The 26551-nt window shown below is 41.4% G+C and overlaps 1 protein-coding gene and 1 long non-coding RNA gene across 9 annotated transcripts; one reads left to right on the top strand and one right to left on the bottom strand.

Annotated features, from left to right (window-relative positions):
• Positions 1 to 327: 327 nt before the first annotated feature.
• On the top strand, positions 328 to 13711 carry LOC121697784. Its single transcript, XR_006026549.1, has 3 exons — positions 328 to 339; positions 5133 to 5138; positions 13641 to 13711. It is a non-coding gene; the product is annotated as an uncharacterized LOC121697784 (long non-coding RNA).
• Positions 11279 to 25959, bottom strand: fam3c (FAM3 metabolism regulating signaling molecule C). 8 transcript variants are annotated; one of them, XR_006026547.1, is made up of 11 exons: positions 25580 to 25950; positions 24997 to 25040; positions 24680 to 24784; positions 24193 to 24219; positions 23263 to 23386; positions 22794 to 22852; positions 22322 to 22372; positions 22110 to 22194; positions 15551 to 15677; positions 13572 to 14557; positions 11279 to 13509 (listed from the first exon to the last, which is right to left on the bottom strand). XR_006026547.1 is itself a non-coding variant. In XM_042079491.1 (11 exons), exons 3-11 carry the CDS (start codon positions 25010 to 25012, stop codon positions 14468 to 14470), a joined length of 684 nt encoding a protein of 227 aa, XP_041935425.1. In that variant the 5' UTR covers positions 25013 to 25040; positions 25580 to 25607; positions 25851 to 25959; the 3' UTR covers positions 11279 to 14467. The 8 variants fall into 8 exon arrangements, 7 of the variants coding, with proteins under 7 accessions (XP_041935425.1, XP_041935426.1, XP_041935420.1 ...); XM_042079491.1 differs by having other exon boundaries at positions 11279 to 14557; positions 25580 to 25607; positions 25851 to 25959; XM_042079492.1 differs by having other exon boundaries at positions 11279 to 14557; positions 25580 to 25607; positions 25832 to 25951.
• Between the last annotated feature and the right edge of the window lie 592 nt (positions 25960 to 26551).

Here is a 26551-nt window from a genome sequence, read left to right as displayed (position 1 = left end):
GGAAAAACGGGAGTGTTGACAGGTATGATCAATGATCTCATCCCATAAGGCTTTTCTTTGACTTGTTAGTTTTTTGAACATTTATTTTATCTAATGACATAGCAAACATGATTAATTGAATCCACATATCCTTGCACTTGCGAAAACTATTTTTCACTAGCCTAATGAGGTCGCAAAAACAATGACTTCAGACTTGACTTGCGACTCCACTCTTCAGACTTCAGACTCGGACGCTTCGAGACTCCTGAACATGCTGTATTTCATGCAATTATTGCTTTTTTATCTAAATGTATTTATGTATTTCTATTTTATTGCAACATACAGTATACTTTGGAAAACGTATAACGAGCGGCATGGCCCCTTTTCCATAATGTGCAACGTAACGCATGTGCGCACACTCACAGATAAAAAATGCATTGACCATGGCGACAAGAAGTCCTCCCGGAGTGCCTTTTATCATTACTTTCGGTTACAATAACTTCGTGCACAGAGGAAATAAGCGAACAGCTACATGCAAGGTGTGTGGCAACAACGTCTGATTTCATCAGGCATCTCCAAACGCACCCATATAGGTCAGTCACTTAGGCCTAGCATATATCGTCACAGGTGACAAGCTAACCATCGCAAAGTGTTGTGCTAATGTTGGGAACAGGCAGGGATGGGCAAAAATACATCAACATTTTTTTTATTTTTTTATTTCAAAATAAAATACCTAATAGGCCTACCCTCATTTTTAATGTATCGAAATAAAATACTGTATTTTTGTATTTAGAAAATACTCAAAATACTTTTTTTTGAAGTATGAAAGCACTGCAAAAAAGCTTTTTTTTATCCCAAACATTGAGCCTATAAACTATACAGTAAAAAACAATACAATTTGGCCCCTATCATGCCATTTTGGATATACAGTATGCAAGTTCATGTAGTGTGATCAGAATTAAGAATAATTCAAGAATTGGTTATTAACCTACTGGTTAGCGCTTCGGACTTGTAATCGGAGGGTTGCCGATTCGAACCCCGACCCCTCATTGCTACCCGAGCGCTGCTGTTGTTGCAGGCAGCTCACTGCGCCGGGATTAGTGTGTGCTTCACCTCACTGTCGAGTGTTTCACTAATTCAAGGATTGGGATAAATGCAGAGATTATATTTTCTTAAATGCAGAGATTAAAATATACTTATACTTACAATTAACCACATTATAATCAATAGGCCAAAATCATAATTGTGTATCTGTGCCGAATTTCGTAATTCAAGTCCAGTGTAGAACTGAATAAGAAAATCATAAGGCTGTATATTTTGAACTTCCAGTATGTGAGAAACTTGACTTGCCTTTATATCTCCAACCTCAAGTATGCAGCTAATAAGGAAATAGAATTGTTATTTAATTAAACAAGGTGAACTTCTCCCCACTGTGCAATGCAGAAAAGGATGCTACAAGGAAGGGAATTCAAACACACTCAACACCTTACCATCTATTGATGTCATTGTGGTTCATTGAGATATCTGACATTTTTTCTGTTAATTGGCTTGGATACAAAATGACATTGTTGCCTTTGTCGGTGTCCTTATGTGAACTTGCACAGATAACCTTGCTCATCTTTACTTGCGTACGACTTCACACCAGTGCTTCAGGGCAGCCGTGGCCTACTGGTTAGCGCTTCGGACTTGTGACCGGCGGGTTGCCGGTTCAAACCCCGATCAGTAGGCACGGCTGAAGTGCCCTTGAGCAAGGCACCTAACCCCTCACTGCTCCCTGAGCGCCGCTGTTGTTGCAGGCAGCTCACTGCGTGATTAGTGGGTACCTCACTGTGTGTTCACTGTGTGCTGAGTGTGTTTCACTAATTCACAGATTGGGATAAATGCCGAGACCAAATTTCCCTCACGGGATCAAAAGAGTATTTATACTTATACTTATACTTCAGACCAGAGCTGATGCTTCAGCAAAGGCCGTCACTGAAAAGCTGTGAATGTCGTTGAACACAGCTGTTCTCACATTAGCTGATTGCGATAAACAATAACCATTGTTGCCTAATTACCAATTATTCATTACACCCGTGTGTAGTATCTACTTTTTTTAGTGTTTTTCACATATAGTATTTTGCAGTATTTTTTAAATACAAAAATACACACCAATAAAGTATTTTGATACAAAATACAGAGCCATTTCCTTCAACACAATAAAATAAAAATGACAAAATACTATTTTGTATTTGAAATACATATTACATGTTTCAGAAATCTTGATATGTCTAAGTTTTGGGTTGCAATATACAGGTAGTGGGCTCTCTGTTCATTTTAATGAGTAGGCCTAAGCCTAAAGTTACAGCATTTCTATCACAATTGACCAGACTTTGACCTTTGGTCTTCTTTTAACAAAATTCTGGCTATGATTGTTCCTTGTATTGCATCATGAGCCATCACTGTGCCTATTGCATTCTACTGTTGTTAGCCTTAAGCCTAGCTCAGTCATTATGTTATATCACATCGCCCTCCATTAGAAGTGCAATGAGCTGCATTGAGCATAATAAACTGCATTTAGAATTCCAAATTCATATTTCTAGATATTTTGGTGAAAGTAACTCAAAAGTAATACAATAGTAGTGTAATGCCTTACAATTCAGATACATATTATAATGTAACAAATTACTTTGAAATGACAGTAATGAGTAATACATAATACGATTTTGAAGTAACTTGCCCAACACTGATGACAACCATCACTTTCTATGTATGTCTGTGTTTGTGTGTGTGTGTGTGTGTGTGTGTGTGTGTGTGTGGAGGGTCAATCAAATTCTATGATTGCCACTGATGTGAATGATCTCACAAATCACACAAACCAAATCAAGTTTTAAAAAATCGCAAAAGTATCGAAATTGAGATTCTTCACTTAGTATTGGTATTGAAACACTAATGTTGGTATTGTGACAACAGGAGTTGGGGATGTGTCCCCACCAAAGCTGAGACCAAACCTACGCCCTTGGTTGGTGGTAAAGTATCCACATTGGCTTTCACTTTCCGAAACAGGGCACAGCGAACATCATGGATTGAAGTGCTGGTATTTTTTGGATCATACAGTTTGCAGACAAACTGTCCAGCTGAGGATAGACATCCACAACCAAAGGGTATGAGAGGCTCATCATTCAGTGCAGACACAGATGTACTGTTGTTGCATTTTGTGTTTGCAACCTGCTGAGCCCAAAAATGTGGATGAAAGCAGGAACTGCCAAAAAACCACACTACATTAAAGTGCATGATATTAAAATGTCAAATGAGATTCTGGATCCCCGGTGAAAAACCTGCTAGTAAAACCTACTGTTAGAACTAAACATGGTGAAGCAGCTTTTAGCTGCTATGCGGCTCAGCTGTGGAACCAACTGTCGGATGACATCAAAAAGGCCCCAACTGTAGCCAGTTTTAAATCTAGACTGAAGACCAAACTCTTCTCAGATGCTTTCTGCTAACTGTGCCAAGTTACAAATTCTGAATCTGCCTTGATAATTATTCTACCTTGTCTTTTATTACTTTTTTACTACTTTTGCCTTTGTTTTTGCTTACTAATTATTCTTTATTTTTAAATTATTTTACCTTGTGTTTTATGTTTTCTTTTTATTATGATCTTTACCTTTTAACTATTCTTTGACTATGTTGCCTTTCTATGCTTTTATTTGTTATTATTGTTTGGTTTTGTTTATGTAAAGCACATTGAATGACCTCTGTGTATGAAATGCGCTATATAAATAAACTTGACTTGACTTGGATGGTCTGTTGGCATTTCATAATGGTAGTGACACAACCACTCAGTTCACTGGAATAGGAAAAGGGACATCATGGAAAGTGTTCTAGCAGTGCCTTCATTTTCTCCACACTCCAGCACTTCAATCCATGATGTTCGCTGTGCCCTGTTTTGGAAAGTGAAAGCCAAAGTGAATACTTTGCCACCAACTCAGGATGCTTTGTCTCTGCACCTCATGAGGGCCCACTATCAAACAAAGGTTTGGAAACAGTCACTAGTGACCCATCCACAGTTGCCCTCACCAACCAGTTGTGGTTGGCACATGAAGGATGGAATGCTTGTCCTCCAGCTTTTAACCAAAGAGCCTGTACAGGCCAGGTGCTTGGAGCTGACGATATGTGGATGCAAGGAAAGTGGAAGTCAGTGCAGTACCAGGCAGTGTTGATGTCGAAAAAGTGGAATATTTTACAGTAGGGCATGTGGGTGTGCCTGTGCAGTTTGATGCAAGAATACTCATCATTATTATTGAGTTTTGCCATTTCAGATTATTTGCCATGATATTGTTTTTCCTGTTTTGTAGATTACATTTTAATTTAAATAATTGCTGCCATCTTGACCAGGACTCCCTGGCAGAAGAGACACTGTGTCTGGGACCTTCCTGGTAAAATAAAGGTTAAAATAAAAAAATGATATTATGCCATTCGATGCATGCATGTTTTGTATTGGGAAGGTATTCATTACCAAAACAGTAAACTCTTCTTTTGCATCAGATAGATAGATAGATAGATAGATAGATAGATAAAGAATATACTATATACTAAAATACAAATTATACTAACTAACACTTAATCTAAATCAATTCTAAAAACAGTATCCACATAGTGGTGATTAATCAATCAAGAGGCCCGCATACTTCTTCTTTGTGCTTCCTCCCCAGCATACCACTGCATAGAAGCGGACGCTGGCAACAACAGACTGGTAGAACATCCTGAGCTTGCTGCACACATTGAAGGACCGCAGCCTCCTCAGGATGTACAGCCTGCTCTGCCCTTTCTTGTAGAGTGCATCAGTGTTGGCTGACTAGTCCAGTTTATTGTCCAGGGGGAGACCCAGATACTTGTAGGTGCTTAATACCTCCACATTGACCCCAATGGGGACTGGTAGCAGAGTGGGCTTAGACCTGCGGAAATCCACCACCATCTCCTTGGTCTTTGAAGTGTTGAGTTGAAGATGATTGAGTTTGCACCATTGCACAAAGTCCTCCACCAGGCTCCTGTACTCCTCCTGCCCGTTCCTGATACACCCCACAATTGCATTATTGTCAGAAAACTTCTGCATGTGGCATGACTCGGTGTTGTAGCAGAAGTCAGATGTATACAGGGTGAACAGGACTGGAGAGAGCACAGTTCCCTGTGGCGCTCCGGTGCTGCTGATCACAGTGTCAGAGAGACAGTTCTTCAGTCTGACGAACTGTGGTCGCTCGGTCAGGTAATCTGTAATCCAGGTTACCAGGTGAGCGTCCACACCCATCTGCAAGAGCTTGTCTCCCAGTATGAGGGGTTGGATGGTGTTAAAAGCACTTGAGAAATCAAAGAACATGATTCTCACAGCACTTTTCCCCTTATCTAGGTGAGAATGTGTCCTTTGTAGAAGATAAGTGATGGCATCGTCCACGCCCACTTTCCCCTGGTATGCAAACTGTAACTAGTGCATGGCGTACCTGGGGTCTGAACATACCTAAGACCAGTCGCTCCACTGTTTTCATCACATGTGAGCATAAGAGAGACAGGTCTGTAGCTATTAAGCTCACTAGGGTGTGGCTTCTTAGGGACAGGGGTGAGACATGATGTCTTCCACAGTATTGGGACTTGTCCAAGGCGTAGGCTCAAATTGAAGATGTGCTTCAGTGGCTCCCCCAGTTCAGCAGCACAGGCCTTGAGTAGCCTTGGACACAGTCTGTCAGGCCCCGCTGCTTTATTGATTCGCAGTGTCTTTAGTTGGGCTCTCACTTGATCTGTTGTGATGATGGGGGTGTAAGGGGAGGGGAGGGGGAGGGGTGCATCTGGGATCTGTGTGTTTGATGGCTGTTGACTGACTGACTGAGGGCAGTCAAACCTGTTGTAGAAGTGGTTCAACTGGTTCGCCCTGTCCAGGTCCCCCTCCACAGAGCTGCTGCTCTTCTTCAGGCCAGTGATAATCTTCATGCCGTCCCATGCCTCCTTCATGTTGTTTTCCTGCAACTACTGTTCCACCTTCCATCTGTAGTCATCCTTAGCCTCCTTCAGCTTGACTGAGTTCCCTTGACTTTGAGCACATGGACATGGTCCCTGGGTGCCTTCTGTTGGCTGCCTATACCTGAGTGTCACTGCTTGGATGGGGAAAAACATACCTTTGCCATCCGACTATTAGTTATTACTAGTACAAACTAGTTACTAACCCCTAACCCTAAAGAAGTGAGAAAGCAGTTATGTTAGTGTGGCAAGTGGCTTAGATTTTACACAATAGCTGACTACGCCACGATGGGACTTGCACCCAAAGATATAATTCAGAGATCAGTATCCTTAACCCAGTAAGGCACTCAGGTTCGTAGAACTGACAGTTCTACCAGAAAGACTCAGTAGACAGAATAAAATCAGTTGACAATTTAATTAGTAAAGGAACGGCTTGGATACAAGCATGATAGAGTCCTGAATAGGTAACAGTCTTTGGCGTAGGCCCCATCTCGGATCCGTCCAGTGATGAGCGGATCTCGTCTCCTGCCGATGGATGAAGGCAGGGGCGGGGAGCCTACCCCCCCACGACGAGACGGGGACCAACTGGTGGCGGTGGCTGAAGGAAGATGATGTGGTAGGCAGACCAGGCCCGATGGACGTAGACTGCTGGCAGAGGTGGCTGGAGGGGAGGTGGAGGGGACGTCAAAGTCGGTGTACTGAGAAGCAAAAGCAGTGTTAGGTGGAACATATTTAAAGAGCCCACTGAATTCCTATAGGCTAGCGCTGATTGAATGAGTGAATGATCAGATTGCAGGGCTTTCCCGAAAAGTAGGCAAAGCTAAGATTGGCTCCATGTAAGCATGGGAGGAGTAAAGCTACACTATGAGTCTTCCTAGTAGAACTTTCGCTGAAGCTATCATTTCTACCAGAAAGACTCAGTAGACAGAATATAATCAGTTGACAATTTAATTAGTAAAGGAACGGCTTGGATACAAGCATGATAAGAGTCCTGAATAGGTAACAGTCTTTGGCGTAGGCCCCATCTCGGATCCGTCCAGCAATGAGCGGATCTCGTCTCCTGCCGATGGATGAAGGCAGGGGCGGGGAGCCTACCCCCAAAAGGATGACTGATGCCCGCCAGGGCGGTGACTCGGTAACCTGGTTCTGAGAGGAACAAAGACATAGTATACATACAAGATAATTTCAACAGCATGTCTGGGCAGGGGTGATGAGGTTGTGCCAGGACGCCGACAGAATTTTAAAGTGGCTAGGTGTTAACCATTTAACCTAGGGTTGCAATGGGGCCCGCAGCATGCTTTCGCTATAGTGGCATCTAGAAGCTTGACGAGTTGGGCAACCAGCGTCTAGGGCAACCTAGACCAATGCGGCGGCCGGGCAACCGGCGTCCAGGGCAACCTGGACCATAAGCACTTCACGATCTGGGCGCCCAGTGACTAGCAAGCTAGTACATCGTGACGAGCCAGGCAACCGGCATCCAGAGCAACCTGGACTTTAGTGCTTATGTGAGCTGGGCAACCAGCATCTAGGGCAACCTACTGTAGACCACGAGATGTGCCGGGCTACCGGCGTCCAAGGCAACCTGGACCATTAGCTGGGCAACCAGCGTCTAGGGCAACCTAGACAAACGTGACGGCCGGGCAACCGGCGTACGGCGCGACCTGAACCATGAGCTGGGCAACCAGCGTCTAGGGCAACCTAGACAGACATGATGGCCGAGCAACCGGCATCCAGGACCACCTGGACCAAACTGGGTAACCAGCGTCTAGGGCAACCTAGACGAGCGTCATGAGCCGGGCAACTGGCGTCCAAGGCAACCTGGACAGTGAGCTGGGCAACCAGCGTCTAGGGCAACCTAGACCAACGTGACGGCCGGGCAACCGGCATCCAGGGCAACCTGGACCGAACTGGGCGTCACGAGCCGGGCAACCGGCATACGGTGCGACCTGAACCATGAGCTGGGCAACCAGCGTTTAGGGCAACCTAGACCGATGTGATGGCCAGGCGACCGGCATCCAGGGCAACCTGGACCAAACTGGGCAACCAGTGTCTAGGGCGGCCTAGACGTGCATCACGAGCCAGGCAACCGGCGAGAAGTGACCTGAACCATAAGCGTCGAACGAGCTGGGCAACCAGTGTAAAGGGCAACATGCCCATGGCTGAGACCAAATCACCACAAGCTACCGGCATGCTGGGCCCCAATATGTTTCAGCGATTAGTGCAAGGCGAATGCCAGAATGTAACCACCGCCACCAGGATTTGTGAAGGTAAAATGAGGTACCCGAGTTAACATAGGAGAGCAACTTCTGAGCATCGAAAATGTCAAGGAGTTAGTTTGATGCATCCTGATGGATGACGTGGATAGCCCTTTTTGGGCGGCAGTCTTGGCTGCGCCGATGCGGAATGAGTGAGAAGTGAACCTCTTTGGAGAGAGATTACATTTAAGCAGCACGTGAACGGGGACCAGGGAAGCAAAACATTGTTAGGGTTAAAAGGTTAAACATGATTTACTCAGGATCAATGCAGGGGAATAGAGCTTGTGGTTGCAGATGCTTGGGACCGGAGCAATGAGTTAGTTGATATGGGTGCTTGAGTATATTCGCATCAAAGACATGTGGTTTAATATTTAGGATAAATGAGCATTATGACTAGTTTTGTGGAAGACTAGTGCTTGTGAAGCCAGATGTGTGTTCTGGTTCGATAGCTCACCTGCAGCGGCTAGAGTGAGATGAATGCATTGAGCTGCAGACCCAAGGCCAAGATGGATGCGTGAGAGCTACACCTTAGCACCTGCTCTTGGAAAGCCCCCCAAAATAAGATGGGCAGCATCAGTAATGCGAGGGAAGCATGACCTTGCGACGTAGACAAAGGACTTCTCAGGACAATTCATGCCTGTATGTGACAGGAGGAAGAAACATATGTAACTGAAATATGACAAGACAAAGAACAGATGAGTGCTGGGGTACCATTGGTGCTTATGCATCTCAGAGTGCAGAGGAGCTCTGAGTGACGTAACAAGAGCTCGCTATACCAGCCGCACCAACTGTGGCAGGATAGTACAGTTTAGAACTGGCTGCTGGAGAGACAATGAGTAAAGGTAGCAATAAGGAGAGAATAAGCAATACATATCGCCCAACTGAATGCAGAAATGATATCAGTCATGCGCCAAGCACTGGCCCCTGAGTGATGAGTGGAGGGGTGTGCATACACGTGACATTACATGTGGCCGGCACATTTTTAATCAAAGCGACTGACAATGTACCCTGGGAATCCAGAGTTCTCACGGAAGCGTTTGCTCAGGGAGAGACTGGCAAGGAGTATGATGCACGTAACTTTGGTTCCCCGCGATGCAAGGGGCAAATCATATCTGTGTAGCTGATATAGCGGGCCAGAGGCGATCTAAACAGATGACAGACGTAGTGTAGATTGCGTGCAGACACACACACACGGCAATGATACACTCAGTGAGACAAATGTCACAGCACACAAAGATGGGAACCCATCACCACCAGGAACTGCTCCCACTTTCGGCTCTAAGCACCTAAACAGAAGGAGCAGACAAGGATTACAGACAACTCACATCTAAAGTGTAACAAAGTAAATCAAACAAACAACCAATGAAACAAACTGTCACACTAAGGACCTGCAGCTTCACAGCCTCCCCTTAGTGAGGACAACACAAATTAACATAGATTAGTGCAAACAGAAAGACAAATCACAAAACCAAGGTCAACACTTTGGCGATCAACAGCACTAGGGAAAAAGACCTCCAGTCAAGTGTATAAGTAACAGACAGACAAACATAGGCTACAAACAACATAGACAATAACACTATACAACGCAGAACAGAGTAGAACAATCAATAAAGTGGGGTCCGTTTGTCAAACACCCATTCCTTCATAACGAACGCTATAGCACCCGAATGAGTTCCAGCGGCCTTCTAGCCCAAGGCCTCTATGCGTAATCCCACTAGAGTAGGCTACGACAAGCTAGCTGCAGGCCACGTTACTGTGGGACCAGTGGTGCTGATTAGACGGGCACGTGAAGAAGTCGTAGGCTAAAAATGATGTAGGCAAAGCAGCAGAGCTCTTATCGATGTAGCCAATTGACAGCCGCTCCCCTGCTACATAGTGATCCCTGGAACACACAAAATACTCACTTAAAACAGGAACTACTTGAGTACTTCACTTCGTACAAATGGATATAACATACCCGGGGACTGCACTGGACGCACATCCAGCCAGCGGGAGGCCAATGCCGCACGGGGAGGGGGAGACTCTACAACAAAGCACTACGTGTGAGTAACAATATAAAAAGACTATCAGTAAAATATCACAGGAAGCGTGATCATACCTGCGGCGATGGCAATTGTCAGGGAGGTAAAAAGGGGTGGGCCTTTGACGTCTGGCATAGCACAATGAGGGTACTTGAATTTAAATTGAGGCACTGTTGTACTGATTGGCCCATATCTGGCTACCGAGAGCCACTCACGATGCAGCCACCTGTGCTTGAATGAAAAGTGGGCACTGCACCACTTCATTCTGCTACATTAGGATGGCATTAATAACTATAGTGATATGTCAATTAGATATAATTTGGGTTACAATCTGGTACATTAATGAAGTCAAATAGCACCATAGACCACCATCTACAGTTCTACATTTCCGCCCTGACATTAAAGTATTATAACTTGTGAAGCATTGCACTCTCTCCCTACAAGCTTGGCTTGACTCATTCCCATAGGGGTACTGATTGATAAGAGATTTTGGGAAACTATGTATTGTTTGAAAACTGGTTCTCTTTAGGTGGAGATTGTTTTTTTTTCCATGTTCTAGTTCTGTTGCCTTTTACACTGTACACTACATGTTCATTCTGCACATCCCATGAGTGTTGGCTTTCATTTGATACCATTTTTATGTATACGGTCCTTGTGGTTGTGGAGATATTCAACATTTATTGTTGGCATGTTGTGTTGAGCAGGAAACCAAAAAAAAAAAAAAAAAAAATCTGCTTGACAGCCACCCTAATATCTTATATGGGTGTCTTCTACCTAAAAAAAATAGGGTGACAGCTTGTACCAAAACATGTCCGCAAAGTCTTAACGGAAGCCCTTTTCAGAATTGGCCCCCTGACTAAACCAGTTGTTCTCTTAGACAAAGGCCAACTGCCTCCTCTGAGTCTGGTTAAGCCTCATACGGACCTACATTGCAGTCCCTCTAAACACTCCAATGGGAGAAGCTCAGTTTTCATTTTCTACACAAAACAACAGCAACAAGAGTTCCATTCCACAAAACCTCAAAAGTAATGCCGCAGGTCTCTTGACAACTGGTTTTATTTGAACACCAAATTACAGGTTTACTTATACAAGGCATCACTACTACAACAGTGAATATTATAAGAGCACTGTATGTACAATTTACAAGCAGGCGGGACTTTGTACCGGACAAGGCACATGGTGGTGGACACATTTTCAGAGCTGCAGACAGATATGATAGAAAAAAGGAAGCACTTCAGTCCTCAATGTGGCAAAAGCGATCAGAGTAGGACAATAAAAGCACTTGGTGTCGCAGTGTACAAAAAAAACTAATTCAATGTGCTGCACTACAGTAGACAAACAGCCTCAAGTCCCTATCTTTTTAGATGACTCAGCCATACACGTATACGTCCACATGCACCCACACACACACACACACACACACAGGCACGCAAAAGATTTTAAGTAGGTATCAAAGATCAAACTATAAGACACAAGCTTAAGTTGGCAACACACTGCATTGTTGGGAAGGTTAAAGCTCTCATCCCTATTTGTAGAGGTATGCGAGTATGACCTTTTACAGTCAGACCAGTTCACATTATATAGGGGAGACATGTTAATGAGTCTAGAAAGCTAAGAATTCAACAGTGACTCCACATTAGGGTTTGACCTGAATGTTTAGTATCCTGAATAGTGAGATTTCTTGTAATTGGTTGTACACAGTTCAGTGAATGGTGAATAGGGAATGTCATATCTAACACACACACACAAACACACACACACACACACACACACACACACTTCTCGACTGACTATCTCAGGGGTGGCTAACCAGTCCAGCATAAAGAGCCAAAAAAAATTCCACAACTCAAAAAAGAGCCGCACAACAATAAAAAGATGCCCACACTACAACAGCGACTTAGGCCTACAAAAATAGATCTTCTCTTTTCATTTAAAGTGAGACACTTGGCAGATGCTACAAATTATCGTTTTCAGGAATTTTTTTAAAAGAAAATACATAAAAAGAAAACGAGTCTACTTCTCTGACTGACGTCTATATAGCCTACCTTTACCTTGTACTTGCAAAAGTCAGTCAGTGTCTTTGGGAAATGTTCAGTTTTGAAGCTTTATGCAACAGTTAAGTCTGGCATACCAAGTACCAAACTAACGTGTAGAACACGTTTAACGGTGTTATTTAGGTTACGTTGACATATTAACCAGAAAGGCTATGATAGCCTACAAAAAGATGAATCCTCCTTTTGAATGTCCTCTTTTTATTTACGCTTAGCGTCAGGGTTTTCCTGATTGCAACAGTATCATTACACCTGGTTAGACACAAAGTCTGCTTCTTTTTAGGCTAGATTCCTATCCATAACATGACGGTAAAATTATTTTAATTTAAACATTGCAGCCTAACGATTAGCAGTACTATCAACTTATGAAAAGCATTTTCATTTACCAGAAATAATAGGCTATTTAAAAAAAAAAAAAAAAAAAAAACTCCAAGGAGAAGTGAGAACATCAGTTGAGCAGCCGCGAGCCGCACGAGAGGAGGCAAAGAGCCGCAGGTTCGCCACCCCTGGACTATCTGGACTGATCTAAGCACACTAAACCGATTGGTGCAAGCACTGAAAGAATACACTTTATGTATTCACCGATAGAATACATTTTATGTGTGCAAATCTACAAAGGTGTTATGTCTGAAACGAGGGTTCAATTTGTAGTTACAACTTTTTCGCTGTTCTCTTTACAAAAATAAAACAGACTTTCTTTTCTGAAACACATGAATGTTGTTAAAATGTAAATTAACCAAATCAATTACAAACAATTTACTAAGACAATCATCAATGGTAATCACATACAATAATTAATTTAATGAAAAGACATTGTCAACAAAATGTAAAAATATGGATCAAACATTATATGCGTATGGCATTGGACATTCTTAAACAATCGGTTCTTGTGCTTTACCTTTAGATCTCGAAACAGAAGAAGTCCTTTCTGAATAACTGAAAAACTAAAAAAAAAAAGGTTCTAGAAAACAACTCTTCACTCTGCAACTGCTATTTTCACAGGAATAAATGGATTGCATTGATGGGTGGCCGATACTGCTCCAGGGCATTTGCTGGGAGGGTGGGGTGGAAGGTTTTCACATTGCTCTAAAGTGACTATGACAAACCTTGTCAACTGCATTTTGGAGTTTGATGGCTTGGTGAGTTTAATTGTGCCTGGTAAGTCACTCACTCACACTCTCTCTCTCTCTCTCTCTCTCTCTCACGCTCACACACTCCCTCACACTCTCACACACTCTCACACACACACACACACACACACGAGTGTGTTACTTTGTTACTAACAGCTTTGGCAAAAGCTTTAAGCCTGTTCCCTTTCACTACGTATAACGCATGTTCAAAACTACAAGAATCAAGTATTTTGCTACTGACTAGCTATATTTTAAATTAACACATCACATCTGTCCACAGTAGACCACTGATCAATCTTTCACATTTACATTTGGGGAATACAAGTAAAAAAGGGAGGGGTTTATACAGCAATATACCAGCAATGATTTCTCTCCCTTTTTTTACATTACTCGGTTCAATAAATTACTTAGATATTTATATATCAAATACTACAAAATCACCAAATGGTCAAGGCATCAACCAAAGGAATGCTTGTGGATTTTCTGGATACATGTGTGTCTCTGGGCAGCAACAATCTCTGAGCTGTCCTCACTAATTCGGACCGAGTTGCCCACCAAAAATCTTAAACAAAATCTCCTTTGAAATGTTATTTGAGTCCAGGACTTAATACAGAGATGAGGAGGAGGCAGCTGGGTTGCTACTATTGTGTGACATAGTGATGATGATTTTTTTTTTTCTTCCTTTCTTGACTGGCCCCAATTTTCACTAAAAATGACATGGAAGTAGTCGTAGGTACACAAAAAGCTGGACAGTCTTGATTTATAATGTTCCTGACACCTCCCTAGAGCCTTGTGAGGAAGGCCCTGAAAACAGCAGATCTAGACTTTTGCTAAAACAGGACACAATGGATTGGAAGCTGGACAGAACTGAATGGAGTAGGACAGGTAAACTATAAAATGTGTGTGTGTGTGTGTGTGTGTGTGTGTGTGTGTGTGTGTGTGTGTGTGTGTCAGGTTACGTAGTGGTAGTGGTGAATGGGTACGGTAGATTTCAGTGGTGTGTGTGTGTGTGTGTGTGTGTAAGTAAAAGGGGATGGAGGTTTAGCTCAGTCTTGTCTCTGGGGGATGCATCCCTCCATCTCCAGCACCTCTGGCCAGCCTTCATACTTGTTGGTCTCTGCGTTGTTCTTGATGTGCTGGGGACAAAAACACAGAGTGACCGTCTTACAGCTTGCCTCAACTGCATGCGAGTGTTCGAATATCGCATAGCATTGAATGCTCCCTGTCCTCAATGAGCCTCTTCTCATTTAATATAGCAGAACAAAGTGAGTAACAGAAAGAAAATAACAGTTATTTTAAGTTCTGGTCAAGATGTTGCACATTAGCGACCTGCACAGCAGTTATTGGCTCGTATCCAGTTAGGACATTCTACTTCAAAACAAAGTAATCAGACTGATTTTGTCGCTGATGCTCGTTCACGTCACATGCAGTTAGGACATGGTGTTAGGGTGCCACCACATGCCAAAAGCACCATACGAGTCGTATGAGCAACTAAGAAGTTTTCATGAAGCAGTGTGCTAGTAAACAATTTGTGCCTTTTTCAGCGTTGTGAAATCCCAGTGAACCAACCATAACACTTACACTGCAAAAAAATGATATCTTACCAAGTGTTATAATCTTATATTAAGATAAAACATCTAGTTAGTATTGTTTTTAGTATAAAGATACTTACTTTGACCTTTCTTGTAAGATTATTTGACTTAAATAAGTCAATCCTATTAAATTAAGACATAAAAACTAGTAAATTTATCTGCCAGTGGAGTAAGTCAATTTAAATTAAGATAAAATTACTTAATCCACTGGCAGATAAATGTACTTGTTTTTGTATTTTTGTAATGTGAGATTGTGTAGGGGGGCAGGTGTGAAGTTATCCTAATTGATCCCAAGTGAATGTTTGGAGAGAGAGAGAGAGAGAGAGAGAGTGGCAGATAAATGTACTTGTTTTTGTAATGTGAGATTCTTTTTTGCAGTGTAGGGGGGGCAGGTGTGCAGATGTGGAGTTATCCTAATCGATCCCAAGTGAATGTTTGGAGAGAGAGAGAGAGAGAGAGAGAGAGAGAGAGAGAGAGAGAGAGAGAGAGAGAGAGAGAGAGAGAGAGAGAGAGAGATGGTGGAGGTATGGGAATTACCTGTTCGAAGGGACTCTTTGTCTTGATGCCCTTCCCTCCAACAAATATCCAATTGTCCCTGAAGCCTAATGTGGACACACTACTGCTGCCGAGATCAGCAATCATCTTCCTGGCCTCCTCATTCAACCTGTCACAAACACACACACACACACACACACAAATATAATATAATGGTTCGCTGGTATCGATCCGATACTGATACCAATGTTGGTATCGATACTATCGATATTTGGATCGATATGCCAGCCCCTACGGTGCAGCAGTAAATCGGCAGAGAATTGGAGAGCTGAAGGGTAGCATTCATGGAATATCTTGGACCTAAGACTTTTCCTGCATATTTGTAGCCTACTTTCTGTAATGTACCAGTCTGTTATGTTGACATATTTGATGGCTTAGCATCATATGTGGAGAGAATTACTTTTGCTTTGGAAAGCACAACAGTCAAATAATATTTTTTTCAAGGGGCAAATGCCAGGTGTCACATGGTTTTGTAATTAATGTATTTGTAGTATGATGCATTCTCTCTGCAAAAAATAAAGTGTATTACACTTAAATCGCTATAGTTTCCTAGCGTAATTTCTAGGGGCTAGGCCTCTAAATGGAGCCCATGCAAGGATGTGGTATTTAAATTACGTTTATTTTCAGCCACTACATTTACCAACACACATTCAGTCTTACACTAGAATTGAAGATTCCTGCGCTCAGATCTGCACTGGTTTCTACACTTGGTTGATAAATGAGGCCAATGTTTTCTTCAGAAATATAGCTGAATAAACTGAAATAAATGCTACAAAAGTGCATGCACAAAATGTACACACATTATAAATGGCATTACAGACAAATAAATACTCCATATATTCATTATCTTTGAATTCAGTTGAAAATAAGGACAATTCATATTGAGAAATATGCACAATTGCATGTGCAAAATCTAGCCTCAGCCTATAGCACATTTCAATTAAGTGCAAAACAACCAGAAATAGCCTAGTCCATATCTAAATTAACTATGTTCAGTTCAGGTAAAAATGCTCTAAGCGATGTCACACGGTTTCTGAGCTAAAACATTTTTTGTCGCATACGGCAACAAAAACAGCCTGGTGCAGCCTGGACCATGAAACAGAACAAACTTCCCCAGCCATTACTGACGAGATGTATGTTCACGAGAGTTTCAGTTGCACGAGAGAGAGGGGGAGGGAAACTAGTTTCTTTGTAACAATGGAATGTAAACAATGTTTAGCTCGTAGATTAGATCTTAAACTTGAAGTGCTTGTTACACTACGTTAGGCAAGTGCTCAGCTGCGTTGATCAAGCTTCACAGAGGTTGATTCCCAAAATGAATAGCTATGAAAAGTACAGTTTCTCTCTACATTCTACACTCTGGTGCACATGAACAAAAACAGAGAAAGGAAGATGATAAAAAGAAAGCCAAGTATAGAGGTCTTCTCATATCAGCCATTAAGGTGTCAAACGAAACTGAGTAGGCTATTGTGTTCACAGGTGCCAGTAGTTGGTTGACTCCATGCAACACAGATGTGAAGCAATTCTCAGAAATAATGGTAATGGTAATACAGTAAATGTTTGAGTTTGTAAAGAAAAATGCAAACACCGCTATTTTGTTTTAAAGGACAAGTTCGCTATTTTTCACTTAAAGCCCTGTTTTCAGATAGTCTATGATTAAATAGAACGTTTAAGATTGAAATTTGGACACATGCTGCTGTCCCGAGAATTTTCGGTTTCTGTGGTAGCACCCCCAACGAACGACCGTTTAGCCTACCTATCCTCATGGTTGTGGAGGATGATCGTTAGCAGCTGTGAAGTCTTTTATTCTTAAAATGGCCTAACGGTGTAGCCTAGGCTACTGTCTACGAAGACGTAGGCTAAAATACAACCATCTACAGTCATCCAAAAATGAATTGGCAGAGATAGGCTATGAAGGGGAAAAGTGCAGCATTTTAAACATTGCAAGAATATTTTTACCGGAACAGTTTGTTCTAATTTGTCTCGTGAAATTCGTGCTTGTGGACATACAAGGATACAAGGAAGTTTATTGTCACATGCATATAGTTATATAGAAATGCAGTAAAATTATGTCTGGCGTCAGCCTATTTGTGCATTTATGGGGCGGGGGGGGGGGGGGGGGGGGGGGGGTTGGTAAAAAGTGCAGTAGAAGAGGGGTTTAGTAGATTAAGTGGCAAGGGCTGCATAAGAAAGGTGGGGGAGAATTGGGATTGGGGGGGGTGCACCAACAAGGAGCACCCAAGAGCAACAGAGGCAAGGAAAAACTCCCTTACCAAGAGTGTCATTTGATTATATAATCACAATAAAAATGCTAATAAACTGATTTGATCCTATGAATTGTTTAGCAATCATCACACACAACAACTTAACACAGCAACTTCAAACACCACTGTTGAACCTAGGCTTCTGATTCAGTCATGTAAGAAATAAGCAGTTTATGAATTATCTTTACCCGTTCCACATGACCACATCAAGTCCACATGACCACATCAAGTCCACATGACCACAATAACAGCATATTTAAAGGCTGAGTTAGCATAACAGCCTAATATAGCCGATGCTGCAATGGATAAGTAATAAAAAGTTTCATACAATTAATTAACTTTATCACTCACATTCTGAGTTTTCTGGGTGGTTATATATCCATGCAGATCGTCTTCGAATAAGCCATCGCTGTTATATGTTATAATATGTTACCGGATTCATGACTTTAACGCCATTAATGTTACATGATGCTGACTGACGCTGCCGTTTTAACGTCTGCTGAGTCTACATGCCTACCAAAACCTGTCGCTGTTCAGTTGAAGTTGAATGATCAAATATTGTTTGATTTTGTGTTAACTTTCATAGGGAACACGTTCCTTTCTGGCCAAATTTCACAGCTTCTAAGAAAGTCTATCATCTTCGTGTAAACCCAATTTTGAACAGAGAAAAACAGTTAGGCTACCATTAGGCTACATGCAGGTTCTCCCATAACGTTATCGATGCACCAAATCAGGGCGATTTTAGCGAAATAACGTTCCTGTGTGTTCCAGGCTATCAAATATTGAACAATGGAATAACGTTTCATCATCACCTTTATTGATGCCTGAAATGTTGACATTGCTGAAATACAGAGATGTAGCCTACTGAGAGGCAGCTGCAGACAATGATGTTCAATGGGTTCAACTTGTCCCTTGCCTACCAGGTGGATGTAAACAAAGCTATAGAACCTAGAATACATCACATGAAAAACGTTAATAGTAAAGTAATAGAGCATCACAGTCCCACCCCTCCTCCGAGAGAGCTTAGTTTCCGGAAGTAAATTTCCCATTAATTTCTCCCATTGACGTTTTGGAAAAATCCGTATCTAAAGAGTTTTAGAGCATGTCTTAGGCTAATCAGCTACGGAGTAACTCATAAGCATACAACATATCATTTTGAGTGAAAAAACAAAGAGAAAGTCCAAAAAAAGTCAAAGGTACAAGACTGTACATATTTTCATTTCCTAGCGAAGGAACTACTCATCCCATAAACCACCGCGCCTCACTGAATAATATATAAGCAATGCACGAACCAGCGCGAAATCATTTCCAACCGGCGACAGCACGCGAACCCTTTCCTGCAAACAGTGATTTTTATATAGTGAATGTGGAGTTAAAGGAACCATATGTAAGATTGTGGCCAAAACTGGTACTGCAATCACTTTCAAAATACTGAAGAGCGATGTATCCCCTCCCCCTCCCCCCTGACTCGAGGTTGCCAACCCTGATGGCGAAACACTACTGACTTCGTGATTAGTAGATAGGTGGAGGGTGGCGCATCAGGCCAAAACACAACATGACATGACAAAACACAACATCAACATCAGTTGAGGGCTGCAACTTCACTTTTTAAATGACAATATCCTAGCCGGACTACTGTTGTCAGTGATATAAGTATTTGAAATGAACATGATTTCTTAATGTCTAGTGACATATCAGGGCCATTTTATGATTAATTGAAATATTTTTCTTACATACGGTTCCTTTAATAGCAGTTATTTCAGGAGTAATCGTGCAAATAATAGTGTTTTGGTATTGAATGTTATTTTTACCATCGTGTATTTTATATCGTGTGTGTGTGTGTGTGTGAAAGCGGTTAACGTTAACGTTAGCAACATTGTGCAGTGCTTCGTATCTGACTGCCATTCTGATGCATGGACTGGTGCATGGTCTGCTCTTGGACCACCATATTCAGTTTGCTGTGAATTATTACACAAAATATTCATTAAATGTACGAAGAAGTATTTCTAGGTTAATGATTGATGATATGACTCGTACAGTATGAAGGCTACAGTAGCCTAGCTAATGTTAACTAGCATTACCAACCTCCCTGCAAAACTCACCACACAACTTTGTAGGTCTTGTCCCTCATGCTGGCCCTTACAAAACCCACAAGCTAACCCTCAGACACACAACAGTCAATAATGTGACCCGATTTAAAGTGGTTTTCACCCCTTTGGACACTCTTGATTCCGTCTTTGAAACAGTGAAATATTTACGGGGGCATGGACGGTTTGCTAACCATTTTACTGCAGTGTCTAGCTGCTAGCCGGTGGTAGCATCCAGCTTGCATGTGCTATCAGCTAGCTAGCTAGTTCAAAAGTTTAAGTACTTAATGAGGATATACAGGGCTTTTTATGCCTCGACTAAGTTGATTTTTCTTATAAACAACAATTAATGTTCATAGAAACAACAAGGTCACTAAAACATTATATTTCATACCTGTGTTGCAGCATGTAGGCTACATTCTAATGTCTGAAAGGCTAATGATTAGCTTATCGGCTACCTGAAAAGTTAAGTGTTTAAACTAGCATTTACAGTGTTCTATTTGATGGTGTATTGGCCCTGACTAAGTTTGTGTGATATATAAACCACAATCCTTGTTGATACAAGTACCAATGTTCATCTAGAAAGTTTTTATTCACATTAAGATTTTCGCCATAGGCAGTAAAAGACTCCGCCATCTTTGTCAATAATTTTCGCTGATAAAGTTTCAAACTATGATCAGAGAATGTCTAATAAGGGGAGAACCTTCACTCTCGGAACGCTTCCGGTGTGGTACTGCATCTAGGGGCGCTCGTGGGCGAGTCCAGAATGAATGGAGGTCTATGGAGCTGTACCCCTCAAAATCCACTTTTCTCGGGATATAATTTTTTTTCAAGTAATTTGAATATTGTATTCGAAAGGGGAGGCAAAGACAATACACTTGGTTGAGTATTATATTTTTTAAAGTCACTTAATTGTTCTAAAAAGCCTTTCAAACGTGTCAGTGATGTCATTCATTAGCATGATCATAGCATAGCATAGCATCAATGCTAGCGTGTTATGGGCAACAACGACCCAACCTGTAAGAAAACGAAAGGACACGACTCCCGGATTATTTCACTTTTGATTGATAATCCATATCCATTTTGCGAAAAATCAAATAAAATTGTTAAATAGGTGAAAACAATAAATGTAGCCATGTAGCTCCATAGGACCCCATGTATTTTGGACTCGCCCGCGATCGCCATCTAGGTGAACTCTGGTGAACTGCAGCCAAGTTCGGTTTGTATGGGATTAATAGAGAGTGGGGAGGATCTCCGTAGACGGGCTCTGCTATGATCATAACGGCCTTTCCACCAATCAGAGGCATCACTGTGGGATTGTGGGATTGTTCAGGATTGTGGGTAATGAAGTACTTATCCAAGACATCGTGATTAAAAGACATTTATTTCAAAACAAGGTTAGTGCCCCTTGAATTTTCACCCTCTATATGACCATATACAATCGCTTAGTACAGCCGTAACTGGTTTTGAGTCTACCATGTGCAGTTAAGTTTTTATGGCTTATACCCGAATTGTCAATGGAGAAATTGCATTGAATTCTTACTTCCGGAAACTCCTGTGGGCGGGACTGTGATGCTCTATACCGTACCTCACAGCACATCCAATACAAGTCAATGGAGTTGGACAAAAACTACGATAAAACCTGTTAGAAATAATCTTTTGCAGCGATTTTTGTGTGAGCATATCAGTGAACACCCTTGAACACTCGGTGAGTTTCGCGTCTTTGTAAACGAAAGTTTAATGCGTTTTAGAAAGATTGTTCCAGTGCACCTATACAGCGTTGTGGAGGTGGGGGGGGGGGGGTGCTACCACAGAAACCGAAAATCTTCAGGACAACAGCATGTGTCCAATTTTCAATCTTAAACGTTCTATTTAATCATAAACTATCTGAAAACAGGGCTTTAAGTGTAAAATACCGAACATTCCTTTTTCTACATTCCTTTTTCTTTGGTATAACACAAACTTGATCAATTTTGGTCATGTTTTGATTTGAAATTGAATGTGTTGTGTTCCCAATGCATTGCTATTATGGAATTAACAGCTATTCTAAGGATTCAATTATTTAAAACACACTGCTATTATTCTGCACATAACTGTATGTCTTACATCATTATTTATAATTAATTCAATGGTCTGGTTGAGCCCCTGGTAGTGAAGTGTCATATTGAATAACCTTAGTTACGTCCTTACTTTGAAGCAGGATCATCAAAGGTGGCCATCATGACTAGAGTCCCGTCTTCAATGGTCTTCATGAAATTGATTAGTTCGTTGACATCTGAGTAGAAAGGAACATTCCATGAGTTGTATCAGGCAAACAAGCAAGGCCTGTGCAAATAAGGAAGAGCAAATAGGTGGGATCAAACAATCAATATTGAAAAAAATAAATAAATAAGTAAGCTTACCTCCAGCCCACATGTCAAAGGAGTCTGTTTTTAAAACGCTTCCTGTTTTTCCTGGATTAAACACACACACACACAGTTATACAATGGACTACTTTGAGTGAAACAAAAAAAACACTTATACTGTACAATAGACTGTTAAAACACTACCTCTACTTTACAACATCACTTTGACATTTGAGTACTTTGAATACAACACTGACAATTGACGATTTTGAGCACAACAGCTCTTGACAACTTTTGAAAACAATTTGTTTTTGTTTTTATTATTTTATCTGTTCTGAAATTCTGCCTTCAATGACTTAGACATCCCACCCACTATTGTGCTAGAGATGCCCTTAACCCAGTAAACCCATTGAGATATAACACTCATCTCAACTGCACAAAGTGTAATTTCAAACATGTAGAACAAACATCAGAGCCCTGGAGCAAGAGTTCCGTGAGGCACTCCTTGCAGCTGAGTCACGTGACGTACCGTTAATGAGCGCAATGTTTATCCCACGTCCTACGTTGTTCTTGACTCCACTCATCACACTGTGGAAACAATCAGGATGTGGACATTGAGGGTAGGGCTTTCAAATAGCAGTCGATGTTACGCAAACCTGTGCCAGACACGTGGATGGGGTTCTTTATGACCCCTACACATTCCAGTACACGCATATCAGTGCAACACAGCACACGTCACAGTTCTACAGGCAATTATTTATCATGTTTGTCAGACCCTCTTTTTAAAAAAAGGCAGTTCCTGCATTTGGTGAGAGGAAATGTAAAGTTGTTTACTGATGTCATGATTGACGTGGCACCTAATGTTCACAATGCAGCTCAATCCTGAGCACAGATGGATCTTGAGCACAGGGGCAAATGTTGGACAAGTGTGTGTGTGTGTGTGAGAGAGAAAGAAAGAGTGAATGACAGTGTAAGGGAGAGCTACACTGAACACTTACATGTTGTCTTCCAAGCATATCTTTGGTCCAACGACACTCGCAGCCCCACTGGTCATTTTAAAGGAGAAGTGTCCCTCTGGACATGCTTTTGAAAGGCCACACTTGTACTTTGGTGGTATGGTAGCTATGGATATTATAAGATGTGAACAAATGTTATTCACCGTTTTATTCTGTTTCCCACGTTGTTTCTTTATTGACCACCCATAGTTTCACTAACTCAAACACACACACACACACACACAAACACACAACAATCTAATCTTTCACCCAAACTAGCACAAACGTCTTTAGCATCTCATGTTCAAGTCCTACATAGCTATTTGGCTGTCATGTAACTCGATTCACAAAAGACAAAGGGGAAGAGGCATTTTCACATTCCCAGGACAAAAGGTGCACTTTTTTCTTATTCCGTCCATTACAGCTACAATTACAACATTGCACTGAAGAGTAAATATCATACTCCAGCATCCAGATGATTTGATGAGACAGAACTGTATAATGACCACAAAGCATTAGAAGCATTTTACATCCATTTAACCAACTGGAATCACCCCTGGAATTACATATTACCTGGACACTATTCACCACAATGATAGAGAGGGGAATCACTCACAGATAACTACACAGACACTGACTCAAGCTAATAACTAAAGAGAATGATATTATTTAAAAATTATGTACACACAAATCCTGCAGTTGCTTCAGATGTCCTGTTCAGTTCAGCCAAAAAGACAAAAGGTATATCCTTTATAGCTATGCCAGACAAAAGCATGACGTGAAATTGTGCGTTTCAAAAGCCCAGCTCTAACCCACTATACCGCAAAGTGTACTTCAGGCATAAGATTCCATTTAACACCTACTCCTGACAAATTTCCAAAACCCGAATAACCACAACACACACAATGAGTGACAGAAGATAGAAGTACTCACAGCCTGTTTCTTGTGGTGCTGATCTGGCTGTAAAAGAGACAAAATATGAGAGTAAAGTATGAGAGATGTGACTAGCACAACTTACATGGGTACGTGCAGACTAGGCGTATTTCTCGCAGACCTTATTTTTCGTAGTCGGTGTTTTCAAAAAGTGCTCGGCTTCTTTCAAAATGCAATCTCAGGCGTCTTTTTCTGCAGCTCAAAACTGTTTTAAAGTTGAATGTTCAATGTTCATGATTTTTTTTTTTTTTTAAACTGAAAAAGTGGTCTGCACAACTTCTCGTCAGAAAAAAAGCCAAGTCTGAACGTATCCTTAAACTGACAATTAACCCACAAAAGGGAAGTGCAACACTTTCTGCCTACAGTGGCAAATGTCCATTTGAACTGGAACTTTTAGAGATCTTTAGATCTGTATGTTTATTGCACAGGCTATGAGAGCTTAGTATAACCAGTTTACGTATGATTAACCTACTGTTCAAGTACATACCAAACACCTGTCCGATGTTGAAATCCATGTTGATGTCAAGAAGTTCAAAAGCAAAAAAGACAGCCAACAGGAAGGCAGCAACCAAAGCCACCAGTTTCAGAACACCTGTTATTAACACATTAAAATTGAACTAAGTTGGCAAGCCTCTAGCTTTACTCAACACTAACCACCATTGACACGACACCACACCAGGTCTGTTTTCCAACACATTATCAGGGAGACATTAATAATTAAGTAATAAGCAATAAAACCCAGGAAGACACTAATAAAGTTTCGTTTACAGCCCACTTAGAGTAGCCTAGGATAAATCCACATACCTCCAGCTCTCACCATCTTGATCCCGTGATTCCGACTCCACCACCTAGAAATGAAAGAAATACCCGCCTGTGATTTGACCAGTCGGCTGCATGTCATTACCACAAGGGTAAAAACTTTGGCTCGCGGAAGTTAAAGCATCAACTGGGACGAAAGGTGACACTTAGCCAAAATTCCATGGCTGCGTCTAGCGTATATCCTCGAAACTGTTAATGGACTGTGTCTGATCCTAGCCTACACTGGATATCTAATCTGGACTAGTTAAAGGTCAACGCAAGGAACTATCCAAAGCGCACGTTAGCTTGCTAAAATCAAGTCCCCCAACACTTTTATTCAGATATATTGTTAGAAAATGGGATTGCAGATTTATAACAGCACAACTATGAAATCTCTTGGAGGTTAAATTAACTTATGAAGAATAATATGAACCTTACCATAACCTTACAGTTAACGTCAAATAAGACTGTCAGACGCATGTCAACGTTACATTAAGTGAGCTTTTCAAATTTACCATTTGACTCAAAATCATGCCATTATCTATTCGTGTCATAGCAAGACGGCAAATAATAAACAACTTTTGCTTACCTGGAAGGCCACGCCGTCCGTCACACACCTTTGATGTAAAGTAAATGTTATCTGTCTCTAACGTTAACTTTAGTTCATTTGCACCACTTTGCTATAGTTATGCTATAAAATGTCCTCACGGCTTACAAAACTGAAGCTGAAAAGAAGGCACAAATGAATTTGATGGAAAGACTTCCGCAATGAATGTAAGTTAACGAATCTGTTTCTCCGTCAATATGAGATGTATATTACGTACTCGAAGACACAGCTAACCTGAGAAATCTACCTTCACCTGTACTGTTCGCTGTTATCAGAAACGAACTCTGCTGTTCTTCTTCTTCTTTGCTTCTTCTTCTTTGAAGTTCTGCTGTTATCTTTCCACTCTCGTTTCTCTCTGAAAGGGGAGGGTCCTTACTGAACTTCGACATCTTCTTTTATTAGCAGATTGCAACTTGCAATTGGTGTATACCGCCACCTAATGTACTGGAGTGTGTAGGGGAACTTAGTTGTTCCATGTACGGTCAGATCAGCACCACAACAAACAGACCGTGTGTACTTCTATCTTCTGTCACTCACTGTGATGGGTGGTTAAATTAAATTAAGTTATTATCATTACCCCCCCCCCCAATTGCAATGTCATATTAAGTACCATATTATGACCAAGTCTTAGTCTTGAATACTTTTTCTCTTAATATATTGATACTTTTTTCTTCCCATATTTTTTTGATTTTCTGATAATGCTTAGCCCTAGACTCAGATTTTTGCCATCTTTGTATTATTTTGGATTTATCCTAAGTTTTGGCTTATTCTTTCCCCATTGAAATATAAATTCTTGTTTAGTGCCTTTATTTCATCAGCTTCTTTTGTTACTTTTGATCCCAATGTGTGCTGGAACCTAACAAAACTTAGCTGTAATTCCAAGGTTTCTAATACTCAACAATATATGTCTTCTACACTTATACATAACTTCTACAATTATCTTCTCTAATTGAC

This window comes from Alosa sapidissima, chromosome 22, assembly GCF_018492685.1.
Source record: "Alosa sapidissima isolate fAloSap1 chromosome 22, fAloSap1.pri, whole genome shotgun sequence".
Lineage (NCBI taxonomy): Eukaryota > Metazoa > Chordata > Actinopteri > Clupeiformes > Clupeidae > Alosa > Alosa sapidissima.
The sequence above is the reverse complement of the archived record's forward strand: the minus strand, read 5'-3'. Positions and strand labels throughout refer to the sequence as shown.